This window comes from Cryptomeria japonica, chromosome 11 (genome assembly GCF_030272615.1).
Source record: "Cryptomeria japonica chromosome 11, Sugi_1.0, whole genome shotgun sequence".
Taxonomy (NCBI): domain Eukaryota; kingdom Viridiplantae; phylum Streptophyta; class Pinopsida; order Cupressales; family Cupressaceae; genus Cryptomeria; species Cryptomeria japonica.
In genome coordinates, this window is record NC_081415.1 from 486,923,923 (window position 1) to 486,947,459 (window position 23,537).

Genomic DNA, 23,537 nt, shown 5'->3' on the forward strand with positions numbered 1-23,537 from the left:
GTCAAAGGGGTCAACATATATGTGATTATATACACATGTAAGTATTGCATCAGTTAAATCTATTATGCATCTATATGTATGCATGCATGCATGTATATACATATATGTATACACACATACACACATGATATAAGATTATATACACAAGTAAGTATTGGATCAGTTAAATTTATTATGTACTATATATATTGTACATATATATATATATGTGTGTGTGTGTGTGTACAATTAATATATATATATATATATATATATATATATATATATATATATATTGTACATATATATATGTGTGTGTACAATAAATACACACACACACACACACACATATATATACATATACATATACATATATACATGTATACACACACACATATATACATATACATATATATATGTATACACACACATGTATGTATGTACATATATATATGTATACACACACACACATGTATGTATGTACATATATATACATTATACATACATACATACATATGTATATATATATGTGTGTGTGTGTGTGTGTGTGTGTGCGTACGTACACACACACACACACATATATATATTGTACATATACACACACACACACATATATATGTATATATGTATATATGTATATATGTATATGTTTATATATATGTATATGTATATATATACATACATACATACATACATACATATATATTATAGCATCGTAAATTGTCACTGGGTCAATTTACACCTCATGTTTGTGCCCCTAATTTAGGGTGTCTCCTCCTCGTCTCCTATCCAGGTCCGTTCAGTGCATTAACTCCAATTTTGATGCCATGTACACCCACCAATTGATTTCCGGGAGGGGTACCCTTCTCCTTGGGACTAAATCAAGGTCCTTGACTGAGAAGGACCAAGACGTTAGTGCCTTGGTCCTAGGACCAGAGCACCCAGTGCCCTGGTCCCTCTTAGTTGGGTCCTATTTCAAAATGGGAGATAGGCCCAATCTCTTCAGCGGGAAATTAAATTTGTGGCTCCACATGACCGTTGGAGGTCGGCCTAATAAAAAAATTACCTAGATACCCCTATATAAAGACATTTAATCAATTCATTTTAGCCTAAGTCTCCATCTCTAAGCAATCAAGAACTCTTGCATCCGTGAATCATTCATCATCAAGCATTTTTAAAGACCTTTGAGGATGCATATTCTTCATTCAATCATTGTGGAGAAAAATTACATCATTCATATGCAAGCATGTGTGTGTGATTAGGGTTTTGTCATGTTCATGCCATTTCATACAACATATGTGATTACATTAAAAAAGAAAAGCATCATCATCAACAATTGTAGATTTAAGGTGTATCCTTTCATTATTTATTTCAATATTTGCAATAATTCATTCAAGGTTATTTCCTAAACCGAGGTTTGACTTAGGAAAACCCCTATTACCAATCATTTTCCCTTCTCTATTATGCATATGAATAGGTGCAAAGATGTAAATTTCAGGGTCAACATAATTCATAGAGACAAATAGGTTCCCCTTTGGACGACGAATAGTGCAGAGGACCAGAGTAACGAGAATTATGGTCCCGACAATTTAGGACAACCTTTCGAGAATAGACCCGAATACTCATATATTACTTAGATCCAGGTTCGTGGCTCTGTTTGATGATCATAGCTCATTGTTAATGCATATTTACTTTAATTTCAACACATTTACCCTAATATCAACATTTTCACAATTCAACTTAAAAGAGGGTACCAAATCCCAATCCAATGAATCTAATAAGAATTCTCAGCCCTATCTTTGTTGATTTGAGGATAGATATATTAGGCTCACCCCTCTTTAATGTAGTGTTCCCTAAAGAAAAATCAAGGGTTTTACTTCATAACCCTAATTTTTCACCATTACATATGTATGTATGTATGTATGTATGTATGTATGTATGTATGTATGTATGTATGTGTATATATATGTACACACATATATACAACATAATGTTGTCAACTAATTTCATGCAATTATTTATACGTATATGCATAATATATTATGTACATATGTACGTACACACGTACATATATATTTATGTATGTATGCATATATAAATATAGACACACACACATATATGTATATATATGTATATATATTTATGTGTATACATACATATATATACATGTATATACATACATACATACATACATACATACATACATACATACATACATGTGTGTATGTATATATGTGTGTGTGTGTGTGTGCATGTGTACACACACACACATATACATATATATATATGTACATTATACACACACATGTATATACACATATATATGTATACATGTATATACGTATATACATGTATATACATATATATGTGTATATACATGTATATGTTTATATACATATGTATATACATATTACACACACACACACACACACACACACACACATATATATATATATATATATATATATATATATATACTATTGATGGTGGTGTTAGTACAACCAATAGTAGGAGATTCATAAAGAAAATCCTCTCTTGAAAATCACACAAAGTATGCTCCGAGGTTCCAGAAGGCTATGTCTTAGCTGCACAGGATAGATCAATGAGAACCAATGTGTCACTTGTTGGTTTATCACTCGAAATACAACAATCTCTCTCCAACATGCAATTTTTTTTGTATTTTTGAATATATATATATGAATGAAATGTAAATGTGAAAATAACAATCTATGCTAATTATTCTATGCTACTAGAGATTGTAAAAAAAAGTGCAAAAGGTGTATAGTTAATAGATGATCAATTCAAAAGAGATCCTAAAAAATAATGTTAAACAAAGAATAATTTAGAGCATGAAAGGTAAAACCACAACAAGAAACCACATATGCATAAATCAAACCAACACAATTTATGAGAATACAATGCAATCATCCAAGGAATAAATAGTACTATTGTCATTTTCAAAACTCATCACATTGCACAACCAAGTTGAATGCACACATGTAAGACAAAATTCCTAATATGCTTCTTTAAAATTTGCTGCAGGTAAGTTATCTTTTGCTTATAAATCACCCAGTGATCAACGATTCCATCTACATAAGCCATTTGAATCATTAAGCATAAATTGGGGCAAGAAAACATGAAAAAGCTTGATTCACATTCAATAGAATTTCTAGCAGAAATATCATACCAAAACTGCATTAATATCTCAATGTAGGTTTATACAAAATATCCAACCACCATTACAAACAATAGAGGGGTTTATGTAGAGTTTGAAACTAAAAATAACCAAACCCAAAACTAGGGACTAAAGATAAACATGCCTAAACTGGATCTTAACCTTCCTAAACTCTATCTAACAACTAAGCAATTGATTTGGGTGGCTGAATCTATGCAAAAGAAGTGCCGAATCCACCATTTTTGACTGCCAGTAGCTGACTATATTTCACCCATGGGAATGCACAAAAACGGTTTTACTATTCCTCGATTAGCTTCATGTGTTTAACTAGGAGTTAGCTGGATGTCTTGTACATGACAAACAATGAATGAAAATCCCTCTACTTTTTAGATTCAACCCCACCAAACCGGGAGTTATGTGCTGGAGAACTAAAGCTTGAGATTTGGTTCTTTTTAGAAACTTCATAACATAAATTGAATTCAAGTTTCAGGGAGAAAATGTTGTTCAAAATTTTGCAATACTACCCTTAACTCTTCTATATCTGGGTTTTTTGTATACTTCAACTTTATTACCAGATTTGTGACAAAGGATCGAGATTTCTTATTAGCATCAGCTAACTGAGAGAGCTTTACTTGCATTGTCTCCAAATGTTTCTTCATAGACATTATCTCTTTGATCACCTGTGGAGAACAATTTTTATACATTTTGTCTTTGAAACACTGAATCACAATTGTAGCAACTTCTTGATCTAGTGTCCCATTTGGGATAGTCCTGTGCAAGCCTTCAATGAATTTATCAATGCAAGCTAATAAAGAACAATAAAACTTATTTGATCAATGATTTTATCATGAGCCTTGGTGTATTCATTTATTACCATTTTGGTGGCTCTTATCCATTCCACTACTGTTTCTCTATCATCATCCTCCTCTAAAGTTACCTTTTCATGTAACAGTTGTAAATCAACTTTCTTTATTTTTCTCAACACTGGGAGATAACCTTCTCATAAATGAATAGAATCTTGAATATTTATGTCTTCTTCACCACTCCCTTGTAAGAGATCATTTAAAATAATTATTTGGGACCGTAATTGATTATACTCAGACAAAACTTGGTGAATCACATCCTCTACCAATTTTTCTATCTCCACTTTCCAACTTATTGCTGCAGGAATAAAAGAATCCTTAACTATACCAGCCCCAAACAAACCTTGAGTGAGGGTAGCTTGAATACTTGATGACAAAATCATTGAATCGATTGGACCTAGGAGTTGGCTGATATATTTCTTCAACTCAACATTTTGTGCCTTTAATTCTTCCTTGGTCTACTCCTCCTCATCCATCCTTCGAAAAATGGTATCTACAACTTGTCTCAATGGATACCTATCACCTTCTTTATTCTCCTGACCAAGATCTACTTCCTGAATTTGTTAGTCTTCTTCTAGTCTTCTTTGATTAGTTCTGACTTAAGCTTGTCAGTTTGTGGGACGACGATTTTGGCCTTTTGATGTCCGGATTCATCTACTTATAAAAAAGCTAATTTGCAAGCTCGTTTCTTATTTTCAAGAGTTTTAAAAGTTTTGTCCAATATGTAGAGATTTGTTTTGGTTACCCCCCTATACATTCTTGTCCTATGAGCTATTGAGTGTGCAAGACAAGGAGGGATGGAGTTGGTACCAATGTCTATAACTTGCAAATCATGGCTCTCCTCTTGGTGCAAATGTTCTACTCTCTCATCATGTTGCTTTTCCATGCTATCTTTTGGTAGCTCTTTAGTAGATACCTGCTACTATGCCAACTCTTCTGATATTTTTTCCTATATTGGGTGGGATACAACACTCTCGTCATCCTAATTTTAAATTTGATCTGTTGACTTCTAAGAGTTGGGAGGGAGAGTTTCTTGATTTTCCTCTTCTGCTTCCTTCAAATCTCTCCCCAACATTGAGAGCAAAGTATCTTCGGTAGCCTTATCAAAAAATTTAGTATTAGGTGGGACAATATGAGGTTGTTGTTATTGTTTGGTATGGATTTTCACATTCTCAACTCGTACCTTAAGGGCTGGTTCCTCAATACCCAATTCGTCTCCCTCATCTTCCTTATGAGGCTGTTGTTTTGAATTCTTCTCCTTCTCAAGCTCCACTTTTGTGTCAGTTTCTATATATGAATTGTATCGTGATGTAGGTGTTGAGAGAAAGGATTTGTAGAGGAAGGTTACGAAGTTTCTTCTTGAAGTTCTTGAACCTATGAAACATCGGGAGTTTGAGAATAAGGGCCTTCAGATTGAGGTTGCTTGGATTCGACCCTTGACTATTTCCTTTTGATTAATTGAGGGCCTAAGTCCGCTTCTTCTTCTTTAGACCAATCCCTTATGATATTGATAGGAGGGACTCCTTTATGCTTCTTCTGTAGTGTCCCTCCTCGACTTATTTTTTGATTTATGCATTTATAGACTTATGTAGACTCTAATGTGATGTTTTGATTTATACCCATGACTTTATTGACATATTAGATGCTTACACGTGATGCTAGATATTTCATATGGATATTTGATACATGATGACTTATGTGGATGATGATATTTACCCTTGACTATTATGATGATAGATTTACATTTGATGATCTATATGCACTTGCTATTCTAGATGGATTATATTGCTTATGGGATTATGATGGCATTTTGATTATGCAAACCCCACTTCATGATCATACTTGGATGAGATGATGTTATGATGTGTGTGACTATCTTTCATTTGTATTCGTGATAGGGATGATGTCATACCACTCGTCATGAACATGATATGACATTGCGATTCTCTATCACTTTCCTCATAATTTATTATATTATCATATATGTTGTATTATGGTTATTGGTGATTGCAGGACTATAGGTACCAGATATTGACTCCACTTGGTCCCACGGGTCTGAGCGTGTCTTTATCCCAATGGAAAGTTGTTGGAGATGGCATGAGTTCCCTCTACACACTCTAGGCTTAAGTTGTCATCCTTGTTAGTTGAGTGTCTTAGCGTAAGTCGTCATGTTAGCATCTTGAGTTGTGGTTGCCTTGTGGTGATTATGAGTATTTGATTATTTAATTGATTAATAATTGTTTCACATAGTTTAAATAAATTAAATTAATGTTTATTTTTTATATTTTATTGGGCGATTTATTAATATTAATTGATTATTGACTAATATTTATTTGGTGCTTTTATATTTATTTAATTGATTTATTGTTTAATTGGCTATTTATTATTTATTTATTGTTTAATTACTCATGATTTTTTTTTGATAAAAGTGGCATAGCCACTGAGCTTTATTTTATTAAATATAATAAAAGTATTTACAAACCTGGTTCAAAAAGGGAGGATTACTCATGATTTTATGTTGGTTATGGTTTTATATTTATTTGTGACATTTATTTATTTTGCCCTTATCTTTTTATTATTGGTCTTTAATTTATTTCATTGGGCTATAATTTATTATTTATTTATCATTGGCTATTATTTTTATTCCCTGTTGTTACTAATTGGGTAAATAAATATCATAAATCTTACCTACCCTATATTCCTATTGGTTGAGATTTGGGGGTAAGTAAATAATATTATATTTGATATTATTTTTCATGAGCTGACATGTTCTATAGTTTTTGAATGAAGTTTATTTATTGAGCTCTCTGAGCATTTTGCCGGGTTAGCCATTTGGAATTATTTTATGTGCATTGGAGATTTTTGTTGCTTGGATTTGGATTTGGTTTAATCTTATTGGATTTTGGATTTGCTCTTCTTTGATTTCATTGCTATCACTTCAATCTCTAGGTCAGTGCATTTATATCTTCTGCATTTTTTGTTTTCTGGAAAGATTGTTTGCCATTGTCTCTCTGAAAATACTGTATACATGAGTAGCTGGAAATTATTGTGAATATTATGTTAATAAAAGTAATATTATAAAGTTTAGGAAGAATAATGTATTCATATGTATTTCATTTATTTGTTTGGATTATTGTCATGAGCGGCTCTATGGATTTTATGTGATTGCATTAGGTTGTTGTGAAGCATTGTTGGTTTGGTAATGATGGAACCGATTTGTCATTCTTGTTTTGTGTATGTAATACTTTTGTGAGCCTTGCAATCTTACTTGTTTAGTCAAATGGTGGCTCTTTGTGTGTTGCTGAAAGTCGTATCCATGTTTGTAGGTAGCATTTCTTCATTCCTTTGATTTCCATTTGATGTTGTTAAGTTCCTTGGCTTAAAACAGTTATTTCATCCCTTTTTTGGGTTGTTAACCCCCCCTCCATTTTCAAACTTAAAATCCCCGCTTTCATTCTATTAGTGATCTTCTTTATCAACTATGCCTTTGTCAGTGAAACCTTAAAAGTTCCTAAGTTCTAATTTGACCTGATGTCATGATTCCAAGGAGGAGTTGTTATCTATCAGGTGATCAGGTGACAACCAAAAATCTGTGCTATTCAAAATGCTTGATTCTTCTCGATGACAGATACTCCCTTATAAGCCAATGTCGGGGTATCAAAGGTTTTTGGAACTCCAAAACTCCTGACATGAAGTGCGATGTTTTTGATTTTCTGCGATCCTGCAATGTTTTTAAGTTTTATCGACGTATGCGCTAGACTATCCTATCAATGGTATTTAGAATGTTTTGGTCTTTTGTGCTCATTTTTCTGGTTTTGTCTTTTGTACCAGAGGCATTGTTGATATTTATGAGATTTTCCAATGTTTCTTATATTTCATATTTGATTATTTGATGTGGTTATGGCTCCAACAAGATGTATAGTGTCTTGTCGTTGAGGTTGCCTCGCTGCTCCAGCAAGTTGATAAGCCTTTCTATTGAGGTTGGTTTCATGTTTAGCTCCAACAAGAGGTCATGCCTCATTTTTGAGGATTTGTTATTGTTTGTGGCTGAGTAAGATGGATTTGTGCCTTACTCTTATTTATGAATATGCCGATATTGTTTAGGCTCTTGATTATGTTTTGGCATCTTGGCATTTGATTATTGTGCTTATTGCTTATGTGTTGTGGATACTTTCATAATATTGTTATTGAGCCTCCTTGTTATCTTGATGTTATATTTCATGCTACCCTAAGGTCTTAGAAGATGGTTAGGGGGGTTGGGATTTCATGTGATGACCGGGGTCATGAGAGATAGGCTACTAAGAGGTTCCTAGTAAGGATGCTTGGGGTCTAGATCACCAAGGCACATTGAAATTTTTCCTTGATTAAATAAGTGATAACAATAATAATTAATTATATGAGTAATTGGGAATTAGGAACATTTGGTTTGGTGTTTTTAAAATGAACCTAATGGGGTATAAATGGTATTTGCATTCTCAATGGAAGAGTTCATGATAGGTAGATTAGAAAATGATCATATGCATATGCATGAAAGAGTAAATGATAATTGTGTTAGATTGCATTGGATTATAGTAGTGACCATGATGATAGTTCTTATGGTGATGTTGTAAGTAATGAAGTTAAGATACCTTAGGGAAGATAGTTAGATATTGAGTTGTATTTATTTCCTCTTGCGTTATGAGATTATATGATTATGCTTATATGCTTATGTTCATGTTGGATTTGTGTATTTCATGTGTATGGATGTTTAATGTAAATGAGTAAGTGGATGTATGCGTGTATTAGATGATGTTTTTAAATTATTATTTTTATCTCTATTTGTATGTTATCTTTATTTCTCTAAGGTATTTTGGTGGGCATTACATCAGGTCAACCTCTTGAATACTCTTGTGGTCTCTATAGGGGGAGGTCTAACTTCTTCTTTATCCCTAGTTGTTGCAGATCTATTCCTTTGATGAATTGAGGAGGCAACAAGCCCCGAAGGAGTACTAGGTTGCTCTTTTCTCTTACTCGACTGAGGAGGAGTAGAAGAATAATTTCACCTGCTTGTGCACCTTTGATGGGAGTTGTTCCACTTATGGTCTGGCATGACTAGTTGAGTTCCTTGGTGGAGAGCGCTTCTTGGAGGAGGCACCAATAATTTTATTTCTTTTGAGGGGTGTAGGTGTTTGCTTCTGAGATGGAGTTTCCATTGAGGGAACTAGGAGCATGTCATAAGGATTCCCCATCCATTGCTTGGTCCAAAACAACACATTTTTAGCTCTCAAACCCATTTTTCTTGCTCAATTATATGAGGATCAAGATTGTGGATAGGAATATCAAAAGATTTCTTCTTCTTGTACATAGGGTGTGACATGTTCATATCACCATAAGCCTTGAGTTGGTCTATAACCCATAAATTAGATGCGTTTGATGTAAGGTCCAAACTCAATCTGCAATAATCTTACCTGGACCTCATGGTCATCTATACAATTGGCCCAGTGACCTTCAAGATTTTGCATGTGGGTGAAGTGAGAACCCATGACCTTGCCAAATGTGCTAATTGGATGAAATTTATCCTTATCAATGTGCAACAAGACTAAAGAGAACTCAAGTAGTTCAACTTCAATGTTCTTTGCCACTTTCATATCTGAACAAGAATGAGGCCCTATAACAATTGGGTTTTGAAAGCAAGGTTTACGTTTTCTTTTTATTAAGTTATGGGCATTTGCCACTTGCTGACATAATTCTAAAACAATAAGTCAATCACACGGGTATCAAGGCAATTTGTATGGAGGCATTGTGCACCATACAACCCTTATATATGTAATTGTCTTAATCTGAGTAAAATAGCTACCAAAGCACCTAATTTCTTTGTCAGCTTCTAGAGGAATTCTCTTACTAAATCTCCCTTAATGGAACTGATAACTGCAAAAACAAAGAAATCATTGACAACTCGATGATCTTTTCTGCTCCTATCCAGCTACAACTGGGGGTAATGATGATATATAGGAATATTTGGAAGGGATCCATCTTGATGCAGAGTGGACAACTAGAATGTAAGAAGACCCAAAATCACCCCTCTATGCCTTGTCTAAGGTCTATTACAACCCCACAACTAGGGTTCAACAAACACCAATGCAATTAGTCACCTCCTGCACTTTATAGGGAGGGTTTGGACTGTTTAAAAACTAATATTAGTCACTCTAGCCTACCAACCAAGTTTGGATGTCTCCTTTTTGCACCCGGGTCAAGGAACCCCTATCTAGGTCTAATCCCAGTAGCCCTGCCAGACCGATATTTTCCAAATCATTCAAAATTTTCCAAAACACTCTAGGAAAAAATTATAGATTTGAATACCCTTTTGGGCTTTACATCCAATCCCAAGAGATAAAGACTTGAATCTACTCCAACACCCCTAAGCACTTACTGAGTTTACATACCTAATAGGCCTAATTAGGCCTATTTTCCAAAGCAACTACTTGAAGATGGGGTTGAAAAACAAAACTCACTACTTGGAAATGTTCCCTTGGCCACTAATAGGCCAAATACACCATTAAAACGGTCACCAAACACTCCCTAGGTGACTGTTTGCACATTCTTTCTTGTAGGCTAGATTAAACACATTGTCTTGTTTAGCCTAGGTTTTGGTGGAAACCACACCAACCCTCACTCCTAGATTCCACCCTTTTGAAATATCAGTGTACACACCCCTAAATTGAATTTTCCAAGAAGCCATTGAATTCCATAAAGGAATTTGCAAGTTAGGGCCACATCTTTGGTGAAACCCTATGAACTAGGGTTTGGGATGACAGTTTTTTTGGTAAACTGCCCACAACTCGATCCAAACTCTATCAATTGGAGTCAGGATACTTGCATTTTAACTTTCAATCACACCACAATCCAACCAATTCAAAATTCCATGCAAGTAAGTCCTTTGTCAAATCGTACAGTATGGAAAACAATGGAAATTAGGTAAAATCTGAGTTTTCTTGTTATTCAAACCACCAAATCTTTACATGCTTCATCCAACATCAACATGACTGATCTTAGAATCCTAAATAGGCCTTAACCAAATGTATACAAATTTTTTCAAGTGGTTATGGCCGTTGGAACCTTTTTCTCCAATCAGTGGGAAAATGTTGCTTAGCAACTTTTGACAATTTTGCAATTTTGACACTTTTGAAGTGCACAAGTCCCCAATGGACCTAGTAGACCTATCCTAGGCATAAAAAAAATCAAGACAAACTATCAACATGCTTCATACACTACATGAACCCCATGGCCTAATTTGGTCTCTAGGTTTATAAATGACCTTAGAACCAATTGGCCTTACAAATGGGTTCTTTATTACATCAAAAGGATCCAAACTGATCCAACACATCATCCTAGGGTCTAAGACCACCTATCCAACACCTCAACAATAAATGAAATCCAAATACCAAGAGGGTTCCCTGCACCATACTCTCGGGGCTAAAAAAAACTCAAGTCTTTTGAGTTGGCAAATATAGAACCGTGCATCCAATCTTCTCCAAAGCCTGCTCTATCATCTAGGTTGCATCTTCTAAGGGCTTGTCCTTCCATTGGACCAGGTACTCATAGTAGGAATGCCTTCTTGTTTTATTACTCACCCTCTTGTCAAGTACATGCTCAACTTCAATCTTAGGCTGCTTAGGTAGGTCTTGTAACATCTCTTCCCTACTGGAATCATCTTGACATGCATCACACACATCAGTAACATGACCTTTATATGCATATATATCTGAAACATTGAAAGTGTCAGAAAGGCCAATATCCAAAGGAAGATCAATCTTGTAGGCACTTTTGCCACACTTTTGAATGATTTTTAAAGGACCCATCTTCTTTATCATCAACCTGGTGTATGTCTCCTTAGGGAGTCTCTCCTTCTTAAGATGAATCATCACCATATCTCCAACCTTAAACTGCAAATCTCTCCTTTTCCTATCTGCTGCATTCTTGTATCTATCTGAAATTTGTTCCAACCTATCCTTTACTTGTTGGTGTATGTCTCTCATCACTTCTGCAAAGTCCTCTGCTTGTGCACTTCTTCTTTCCAATTCCTTCACACCTCTCAACTCCAATACACCTCTAGGGTGTGACCCATACACTATTTCAAAGGGACTGTGACCAGTGCTCCTATTCATCGAGTCATTACAAGCAAATTCTGCTTGGGAAAGTATTGAATCCCATGTAGCTCCTTGATCCTTAGTTAAACACCTTAATAGGTTTCCAAGTGACCTATTGATGCCCTTAGTCCGTCCATCAGATTGAGGATGATAGGCTGATGTGAATGACAAATTGGTACCCAACCTTCTCCAAAGTGTTCACAAAAAATGCCCAATAAACATAGAATCTCTGTCTGAGATGATTGACAGTGGTAAACCATGTAACCTTACAATCTCCTTGAAGAATATACTTGCTATGTGAGATGAATCATGTGTGGTTTTACAAGGTAGAAAGTGAGCCATTTTTGAAAATCTATCAACAACTACATAGATATTGTCATAACCTCGTCTGGTCTTTGGGAGTCCTAATACAAAGTCCATGCTGAGAGAATCCTATGGCTTGTTTAGTATGGGCAAAGGAGTATACAAACCTGCATTTGAACTGCTACCCTTGGCCTTTTGACAAATCATACAACCTTCCACATACTTTCTGATCTCAGTCTGCATCTTATGCCAGAAGTAGAATCTTCTAACCAACTCAAGGGTCTTGTCAATCCCAAAATGACCTGCCAATCCCCCATAATGCTTCTCTTTCATAATATTTTCTCTCAGGGAGCCTTTAGGGATGCAAAGCTGGCTTCCCTTGAAAAGTAGACCTTCCTACAAAATGAAGTATGAGAACTCCTTATGGTACTTGCCACCCATTTCCTTACACACTTGGTATGCTTCTTTGAAATCCTCATCTCCTTGGTACATATCCTTCATGGAATTGATGCCTATGCTCTCCAATTGAATCTCCTTCACTGTCAAGTTCCTCCTGCTAAGGGCATCAACTACCTTATTTGCTATTCCTTTCTTGTGCTTGATGGTGAAATTGAATGCTTGAAGGTATTCCATCCACTTCATATACCGGTGATTCAACTTTTCCTGTCTATTCAAGAAACTTAGAGCATGGTTATCAGTATAAACTACAAACTCTTTTGGCAACAAATAATGCCTCCATTTCCTTAGAGACTGGACCATTGCATACATCTCCAAATCATAGGTTGAGTACTTTTGTTTGGCTTCATTCAATTTTTCACTAAAGAAGGCTACTGGTCTACCTTCTTGACTCAAGACTCCTCCTACTGCCTTTTTACTAGCATCACATTCTATGGTGAAAACCTTATGGAAATCAGGTAGCACCAATATAGGTTGCTCTGCTACCCTTCTTTTCAAATACTCAAAGGACTTATCTGCTTCACTAGTCCATGCAAACTGACATTTTCTACCCCCCTTTACAATGTCAATCATAGGTGTACATACACCTCTAAAATTCTTAATAAACTTCCTATAGAATCTTGCAAGACCATGAAAAATCTTTACCTCACTTGCATTTCTAGGTGTAGGCCAATTGAGGATTGCTTCCACCTTGGATGGATCCATTTTGAGGCTGCCCTTGGAGATCACAAAACCAAGAAACACCAACTCCTCCTGCAAGAAGACACATTTCTCCAAATTGATCTTCAATTGCTCTTTATTTAACCTTTTCAACACCAAATCCAAATGTATTAGATGCCCATCCCTATTCTTGCTAAAAATCAAGATATCATCTAGGTACACAACAACAAAATGATTGATAAAGGGTTTCAAGACTTCATTCATGAGTCTCATGAATATATAAGGAGCATTTGAGAGGCCAAATGGCATAACTAGCCATTCATAAAGTCCTTCATTTGTTTTGAAGGCTGTCTTCCACTCATCTACCTCTCTTATCCTGATTTGATGGTAGCCGCTCTTCAAATACACCTTAGAATAGTACTTGGCTCCTGCTAGCTAGATAGTCCATCATCTTCTATCCGAGGCATAGGGAACCTATACCTGATTGTGATCTTGTTGATGGCTCTTGAATCTGTACATAATCTTCATGTACCTTCCTTCTTTAGGGCCAATACTGCAAGGACAACACAAGGGCTAATACTCTTCCTTATGAATCCTTTCTTTAGCAACTCATGTACTTGCCTTGCAATTTCTTCATTCTGATCAGGAGTCAATTTATATGCTGCTTTGTTGGGAAATGCAGAGCCTGGTATGAGGTCAATGCAGTGACTTACATCTCTGAAAGGTGGTAGGGTCTCTGGTTTGCTTCCTACAACTATACCCTTATATCTTTCCAACAACTCTTTCACTTGTTTAGGACCTGCAGTCCTTTCTTGCTCCTTTTCTTCTGCTTTCTTTCTTACTTCTTTTGTTGGCTTCACCACTATGGCAAAGCATGGGGTATCCTTCTCTTTGATTGCCTGCATAAACTCCTCCTTACCTACTAACATGACACTAATCACAACATGGTTGTCCTTACCATCATCCAGTAGTGGGGTCATAGTGTATTGCACACCATCTTTGGTCAAATTGTAGACATTTTTCTTCCCATCATACCTTGAGTCTACATCATATTGCCGTGGTATTCCAAGGAGTAAATGGCAAGCATCCATCTCTGCAACATCACACAAAATCTGGTCTCTATATTCACCTATTTGAAAATCAACCCAAACTTGTTCACTTACCAAGGCTTGTTTCTCTTTGCTCAACCAAGAGACTTTGTAGGGGCAAGGGTGAGGAAGTTTCTTCAATCCAATTTTGCTAACCATCTCTGTTGAAGCAAGATTATCAGTTGACCCTGAGTCCACAATGACTCTGCATACCTTTCCACTTACCTTGCAAGTAGTTTTAAATAGTGCCTTCCTCTGTGGTGGCTCCTTGACGGTTGTTACCTTCAAGAGGGTCCTTTTGAACATTAGACACTCCCCTTGCTCTGGATTTGTATGCCTTCAAGGTGAGTTCACACTTTGGGTGTCCTCCTCTTGTTCCAAATGAACTCTTCTTTCTCCACCTGGACTGTTAGAACCTTTCTTTTCTGGACATCTGAAAGATTGGTGGCCAACTTGATTACATGTGAAGCATCTTCTGGTGAACACATTGGCTCCTCTATCTCCAAATCTACCTCGGCCATTTGGTCTTCTTCCTCTGAAACTACCCCTGTGACTTGGTTCTCCTTCTGATTCCTAATTACTCGACTCTCCTTGTGGTTTAGGAGATGTTCCTCTTCCACCAAATCTGCCTCTTCCTCTAAAGTTTCCTCCTCTTCCTCTACCTTATTGATCTCCCTTATGAACATTTCTTCAATTTTTAATGCCATTTGATATCATTTATGAACTGTCTCAGGATTAAAGAGACTTAGTTCATCTTGAATGGCATACTTGAGGCCATTCATGTATCTTGCCAACTTTTGCTTCTCATTCTCTGGCACCTTTTCTCTTAAGGACAATTTATGAAAATCCTTTGTGTATCCACTCACATCCAAATCCTTTTGTCTCAGACTATGCAACTTCTTGTGCATTGTAACTTCATAATCCTAAGGTACAAATTATTTTTTCACCTCTGCAACCATCCTCTTCCATGATGAGATGGGGTTCTTCCCTTCTTCTACTCTCTCATTTTGTAAGAAGTTCCACCAACTAAGGGCATAGCCCTTCATCTTTTGGTTCTCAGGCACATCTTCACACTCAAAGTGGTTCTCTAAGGCCTCCAACCAATCCATGACTTCCTATGGGTTCATCTTCCCAGTGATCATAGGTAGGTTTGCTTTGTCATCTCAGCTAGCTACTCTGTTAAGGGCTTCAAGGAAACTTCTCTGATCTGCAAGTATCCTCTCTCTTGCTTGCAAAAGGGAATCTTCATCATTCTCTTCTTCTTCATCAAAGTCTCCTTTCTTCTTGTCCATCTTACCCTTCAACTTATCCAATTCTTTTCTCATCTCTTTGTTTGCTGCTGCTTGCTCCCTTACCAACTTGGCCAACTCAATGTTGGTCATATCACTAGTGTCTTCTCCTTTTGACATCTTGTCAATCTTCTTCTTCCACCCTCAAGAAACTTTATGGCTCTGATACCACCTAATGCAGAGTGGGCAACTAGAAGGTAAGAAGACCCAAAATCACCCCTCTATGCCTTGTCTAAGGTCTATTACAACCCCACAACTAGGGTTCAATACACACCAATGCAATCAGTCACCTACTGCACTTTCTAAGGAGGGTTTGGACTATTTAACAACTAAGATCACTCACCCTAGCCTTCCAACCAAGTTTGGAAGTCTCCTTTTTGAACCCAGGTCAAGGAACCCCTATCTAGGCCTTATCCTAGTAGCCGTACCGGACCAGGATTAGCGATTTTGCACCCAAAAGAGTCATATTAGGAATCTTATTAAAAAATAGGACTCAAAACAACTACACTAATTGATGCAATACACCTTATTAAGGAACATTAAAACTAAAATTTGCATGTAGTTGGGGGTCGGGGATAGGGACATCCCCAATCCGACCCTTATTATAAAATCGAAACCTATCAAGGGTCGGGGGAAAACATAATCCCTTATCCCCAATTCTCACACATGAGAAGCATGTGAGTGTCAGGGATCACGACTTCCCTGATCCTTAAAAGATTAGGCTAAAGGATGAGGGTTGGGATGTGATTAAGGAGAATTCAGGATGTAAGAGCAATCTTGCATCACACAAAAATATTGTTTATTTGTTAGTAAGGGCTATTTTTGGTAGGGCTAGTATTTTTTTTATTTGGAAATTTCTCCATTAAAAATTCAAATGCATTTTTGAGGGTCTTAAGAGGCTCGAGATCAGGTCAAAATTTATTGATCTTATAGATCTAATGAAAGCATGGTTTACATATCTCCGCAAGTTTTCCAACGATATATGATAATTGAAAATCCACCAGTCGGATTAAAAGATATGGCCTCTGAAAGTTGTGCTGCTTTAGGAGAAAAATAAGAAATATTTCTTAAAATATCCTAATGTATGCCAAAACCCATTATGGGCATATTCTTGGAATATTCAAATATAGGGAAATGAGATACAAAAGTGGTCGGCCTCAAAAGGGGGAGTTACACTTTCTAGAACATTCCAGGTGGTTAAACTTCAGAATATAAAGAAGACAAATGGGGTTTATAGGGAGACAGTTCTTGTAGTGTAGATCATGGCTCTGGCTTGTAGATTATTGTAATGACAATACCCATGTGGCTATTGCATGTTATTTTTTATGAATGTTGTAATTTCCTTTCATTGAGATAATAGAAAGCAAGTATTTAATTTCTTGCATTTTCCTGTCTATTTTCTTTGGTTTTATTGTGTGTTTGGGTTTATAAGGGAAGTACCCTTCATCAAGTGGTATTAGAGTAGAAGTTCCCGAGTCTATAAATAGATTGCCAAATGTGAGGCATTTTGCACCAGGACTGTGGTTGTGGGTTTGTGAGGAAAGTGAGAAAATGCCTCCACGAAGGAACCATGGTGGAAGAAATGTTAGTGTGATGGAATAGGATTTTAGAGCCCTCCAACGACAAGTTCATGCACTACAAGAGGAGTTGTGTAGAGGAGTCAATATTAGGACAAGAGATGAAAGTGAGGATGAAGAAGAAGATCCATTTGAAGAAGAACATGAAGTAGTAAGAGATCTTGACGAGGATGGGTTTTTTAGGGCCCTTTCTAAGATTGGACAAAGGCCAAAGATTGAAGTTTCCACATATTCTGAAAATCTTAATCCAGAAGAGTTGATCGATTGGATCAATGAAATGGAGGAATATTTTGAGTATGAAGAAGTGGGTGATCTTGAAAGGGTCAAGTTTTCAAAGACCAAACTGAAGGATCATGTGAGTATCTGGTGGAAAGAAGTTCAGTTAGATATAAATAGAAGATGAAAAGAGAAAATAACAAGATGAGATCGAATGGTGGACAAATTGAAGAGACAATTCATTCATGTTGACTATGTGCTTGATTTTTTGAAAAGGATGAAAGGGTTAAAGAAAGCAGGAAAATCTGTTAAAGAGTACACAGAAGAATTCTATCGAGTTTTGATTAGTACAGGCCATTTTGAGGCCAACAAGAAGAAAGTTGCCCGTTACATAAATGGGTTGAAGTCGAGTATTCAAGAAGAATTGAGTTTATTAAGAATTTCTACCATTGAAGATGCATATCAATTTTCTTTGTAGGTAGAAGAGAAGCTAAACAAGAGATTTGAGAGAAAGCAAAATGGAAGAGGTTGTGGAGGAAAGACTAGTGGACGGTCATATGGAGGTCAAAATGGAGACTAGAAGAAGAATGATGACTCTAGTAGTAGTCAAAATCAAAGGGGAAATAATTCCTACCATCCCCATGATCAAAATAATGGAGATCAAAGAGGAAGAGGACCAAGAAGGGGAGACTTTTGTGGAACATGTTTCCAATATGGAGAAGAAGGTCATAGAGCCTATGAGAGTCCCCACCATCAAGGGAGGACAAATAGAAGACCCAAGGATAATGCATGCGTTGCCCATGTAGATGAAGATGTTGAGTCTTCACAATATGAAGATGCAAAGAGAGGAGAGGTTATTGTTACTAGAAGAGCCTTGTTGAATGATGAGAAATAGCCAAACAAAGAATCTGTTTGACACAAGATTTAAGTGTAATGGTAAAGTTTGCAATATTATTATAGATGGTGGTAGTACCAATAACCTTGATTTTGAGGAAATGGTTAGTAAATTAAAGTTAGAAAGAAGATGACACCCGAATCCCTATCAGATTGCTTGGTTGCAGAAGGACCATAAGGCTTTGGTCAATGAAAAATGTTTGGTAAAATTCAAGATTAGGAACTATCATGATGAGATATTATGCCTATGGATGTTTACCATATGTTATTAAGGAAATCATGGAAATTCGATCATCATGCAGTACATGATTGGTATGAAAATACCTATTCTTTGACAAAAAACGGTCTTTGACACAAGTTGAAGCCATTGAAGGAGACTGAGGAAAAGGTATGCAATAATGCAAGAATATGTTTAGTTGATTGAAGAAAGTTTCTAGAAGGTGTGAAGCATGAGCATATGTGTTTTGCTTTAATTCAAAAAGTTGATAAAGAGGAAATAGAAGATGTACCTGTGGAAGTTGGATATTTGTCGGATGAGTTTTGGGATATTGTATCTGATAATGTACCTGATTGATTAACATCAGTGAGAAAAATTAGTCATTAGATGGACCTAATTCCTGGAGCTAGTTTGTCGAATAAGGCAACCCATAGAATGATTCCAGTAGAGAGTGAAGAGTTGAATAGACAAGTGCAAGAGTTGCTATAGAAAGGGTTGATTAGAGAGATTTTAAGTCCATGTATAGTACCCACAGTACTATCACTGAAGAAAAATGGAGAATGGAGCATGTGTACACACTCTCGAGCCATCAATAAGATTACTTTCAAGTATAGATTTCCCTTGCCAAGGATGGATGCCATTATGGATTGTTTGAGTGGAGCTGAGTACTTCACAAAGATAGATCTCAAGAGTGGATATCACTAAATCTGCATTAGAGAAGGAGATTAATGGAAGACAACCTTCAAAACAAAAGAGGGCTTGTATGAGTGGTTAGTCACGCCTTTAGGGCCAACCAATGCACCAAGCACATTCATGCAGCTCACGAACGAGGTATTGAAAGAGTTTTTGAGCAAGTTTGTAATTTTTTACTTGGATGATATTCTGGTTTTCAGTAAGACAATTGAAGAGCATATACTGTATATTCGTAGGGTCTTTGAGAAGTTAAGAGAATAATTTTTTTTTTTGATCAGTAATATTTGTGATTTTATTAATTTACAATAGAAAGTATACAATAATTGCCAAAAACATCGAACAGTCCCAAACTACCCTCCCAAAAAACCATCCTTACAAACCATCTTCAAAAACTGTTAGGTCCCAGAGACAACTGAGAGGGAGGGGGGGGGGAGTGAATCAGTTGTTAGATAAATTCAAAGCAAAAACAACTTAACCAACCTTAATGCTTAATACCGGTAAACCAAACTTTATGCCGGTAGACAGTTTATCAGTTAATTGTAGTACCGGTAAAGATTAATGCATGAAATAGAAAGACAATAACATCTAGAACACAAGACACCAATATTTGTACGTGGAAACCCTGTAAGGGGAAAAAACATGGTGGGAAACCTTACCCACAATCAGATGATACTACTGTAGATAGTATGTATATACAAATGGGGTCTGCACATGCAGAAAGGTCAAGTGCCTAGAGCTCACTGCTCAAACACAAATAGGAGTCACACTGACTACAATTGGATGGTTAAATCTAATAAAGATGTACTGCTCAAAATAGCATCTTTCTATGCTAGATTTAGTACCGGTGTAGTTCTGATTGTCTTCACAAAATCCTCCTTCAACCTTCAAATGATATCTGCATGTAAATCTTTGCTTATTTTTGCATATACCGAATTATTTCTTCCTTCACATTCCACACTTGATCTTACAAATAAGATCTTACATTTACACCATAACCTAAGACCAATTTTAGTAGGTTGGCTCTAATAGATATTACAATAAAACATTTTACAAGTAAATCAATAACTGATGCAATAACCGATTCAACATGTCGGCTTGATGCATTTACAACAATAATAAATCATCTCCAAAGCGTGCCGTGCTGATATGGAGTAGATAAGCCTGCCAGTGCTTATCTTGGACCTATTTGCCGGTAACAACAAATATGCAAACACAAATATACCAATGAACAAATCTCCAAGGAAAAGTGTCCGAATGATGTCTTTGACATAACCAAGTGTTTTCCATATCATTCCAAGTGCCGGTGAACATTATATCCTGTCGGTGTACCAAATACTGGTGACTGTGGATAAGTCACTTGCTTGCCGGTGAACATTGCCGATTCTTCAAAGTGCCAGAGTTGATAAGTGTTAATAGGTGTTGACATCAATGACAAAACCATATCAACATAACCAAAATACCAACAATCTCCCCCTTTGGCATTGATGGCAGCACAAGATGGAAAAACCATCAAAGTGCCAAAACAAAAATGCCAAATACCAAAAACCAACAATCTCCCAAAATCAAAATTTTAGATACAGAGAGTAATCAATCTATCCCCCAATGAATAATCTCTCCCCAAAAGATAATGTATTTTTCCATAGATATCTCTCCCCCTTTGACATCAAATTCCAAAGCTAAAACCAGATTCAAATACAGAATACCAACCAATTCAGTATACCAACTACTCCCCCTGAGAAGTAGCTTCCTCATCAAAGCTGGAGTAAAAGATTTCTCTATGTTGATGACAAACATCAACTGTCTAAGTCTCTACTGGTAGGGGTATGACCCCAAGGTGATCTCTGAGATATTCAAAGGTCTCCTTAGGCATAGGTTTAGTGAAAATATCTGCAATCTTCTCTTTAGTATTCACATAAACCAGTTTTACTTCTTTTGCTTCAACATTCTCTTTCAGAAAATTTAGTTTGATAGAAACATGTTTGGTTTTAGAATATAATACCAGATTCTTAGATATATCAATTGCTGCAGTGTTATCATAATAGATAGTTATAGGTTCCTTGCATTTTACCTTTATGTCCTTCAACATTTGCTTAAGCCATAATACCTGTGTACAGTTAGTTGTTGCTGCAACATATTTTGATTTTGTTGTTGATAAAGATGTACAACTTTGTTTTTTACTCAACCAAGAAATTAATCTGCTTCCAAGAAAAAATGCTCCGCCGGTGGTGCTTTTTCTATCATCCACATCTCCTTCCCAATTTGCATCTGTGTATGCACATAATTCAAAGTTTTCATCTCTAGGATACAATAAGCCAAGATTTGTAGTGCCTTGTAAGTACTAGAAAATCCTTTTTACTGCTGATTCATGATTATCTCTAGGATTACTCTGAAATCTTGAAACAATACATACTGCATTCATAATATCAGGTCTGGTTTGTGTTAAATACAGTAAAACTCCTATCATAAATTTGTACCTAGTCGGATTAATAGGTATAGATTCATCCCTTAGTGATAATTTGTCATTTGTAGTCATAGGTGTGCTTACCAGTTTAGAGTTCTCCATCCCAATTTTATTTAGTAACTCCTTCAAGTACTTGTATTGACTCAAGAATATACCTTTATCAGTCTATGAAATCTGCAATCCTAAAAATAATTTTATTTCTCCAATCATAGACATTTCAAGTTCTTGTTTCATTTCAATAGAAAGTCTTTACATAATCCATCTTCTCCTCCAAAGATTATATCATCAACCAAAACTTCTATAACCAAGATGTGATCATCAGTTACTTTATAGTATAAGTAGCTGTCAGCATTACCTTTAGAAAATCCAATCTTCAAAAGATACTTATCCAATCTTGCATACCAAGCTCTTGGAGCTTGCTTCAACCCATACAAATCTTTTCTTAACCTGCAAACCATATCTTTGTTATCTATCAAAGAAAATCCATCTGATTGCTCAATGTAAACTTCTTCTTCAAGATCTCCATTCAGAAATGCACATTTAATATCCATTTGATATACTTTGTAGTTCTTGTGTGCTGCAAAAGCCAAGAATAATCTGACTGCCTCAATTCTAGCTACTGGTGCAAAGGTTTCATTATAATCAATTCCTTCTTTCTGAGAATTTCCTTTACACACTAGTCTTGCTTGACTTTTGATTACGTTACCATCTTCATTAAGTTTGTTTCTGAATACCCATTTAGTTCCAATCACATTTTTGTCTTTAGGCCGGGGAACTAATGTCCATGTGTTATTCTTCTCAATTTGTTCTAATTCTTCTTCCATAGCTTTAATCCAGTGTTTATCTTCACATGCCTCATTAACTGATGATGGTTCAATTTGAGAAATAAGACATACCTCTTCATTTGCCAATCTTCCTCTTGTCATAACTTCTTTATACTTGTTTCCAATTATCTAATCTTCAGAGTGATTCAGTCTTACATACCAGGGTGTCTTCGTTTGCTGCTGTTCCTCAGTTATAGTGGAATTTTCAGATGATACCAGTGTAACTCGATCTTCATTCTGTACCAGTGGGTTCAATGTAGGTTCATTTGCCAGTATTTCTGTTGCCGGTTCAGAGTCTATATACCTTGAAGTTCCTCTAAATTGTTCATCAATCTTCACATTTTTACTCTAAACAATTTTCTGCAATCTTTTGTTAAAACATCTGTATGCCTTGCTTTTAGATGAATAACCGAGAAATATTCCTTCATCACTTCTAGGATCAAATTTGCCAATATACACATCTCTTCTAATATAGCATTTACTACCAAATATTCTGAAATATTTAAGAGTAGGAGTAATGCCAAACCATAGTTCATGAGGGGTCTTACCGGTTTCACCTTTGATGTGAACCTTGTTGAATGTATAGACCATTGGGCTTACTGCCTCTCTCCAATATACATGTGGAAGATTTTCTTCTGATAACATACTTCTAGCTGCATGCAAGATAGTTCTATTTTTCCTTTCTATAACTCCATTCTGCTGTGGTGTCCGGGGTG

The 23,537-nt window shown here is 36.0% G+C and overlaps 1 protein-coding gene across 1 annotated transcript; it reads right to left on the reverse strand.

Moving 5' to 3' along the window:
• Positions 1 to 14,086: 14,086 nt before the first annotated feature.
• LOC131860262 (uncharacterized) lies at positions 14,087 to 14,653 on the reverse strand. Its single transcript, XM_059214647.1, has one exon. The coding sequence runs from the start codon at positions 14,651 to 14,653 to the stop codon at positions 14,087 to 14,089; it is 567 nt and encodes a 188-aa protein (XP_059070630.1).
• Positions 14,654 to 23,537: the final 8,884 nt, after the last annotated feature.

Excerpts from the sequence above, each read along its gene's own strand:
- LOC131860262 (XM_059214647.1), bottom strand. The coding sequence starts at position 14,653 with ATGGATGCTTGCCATTTACTCCTTGGAATACCACGGCAATATGATGTA.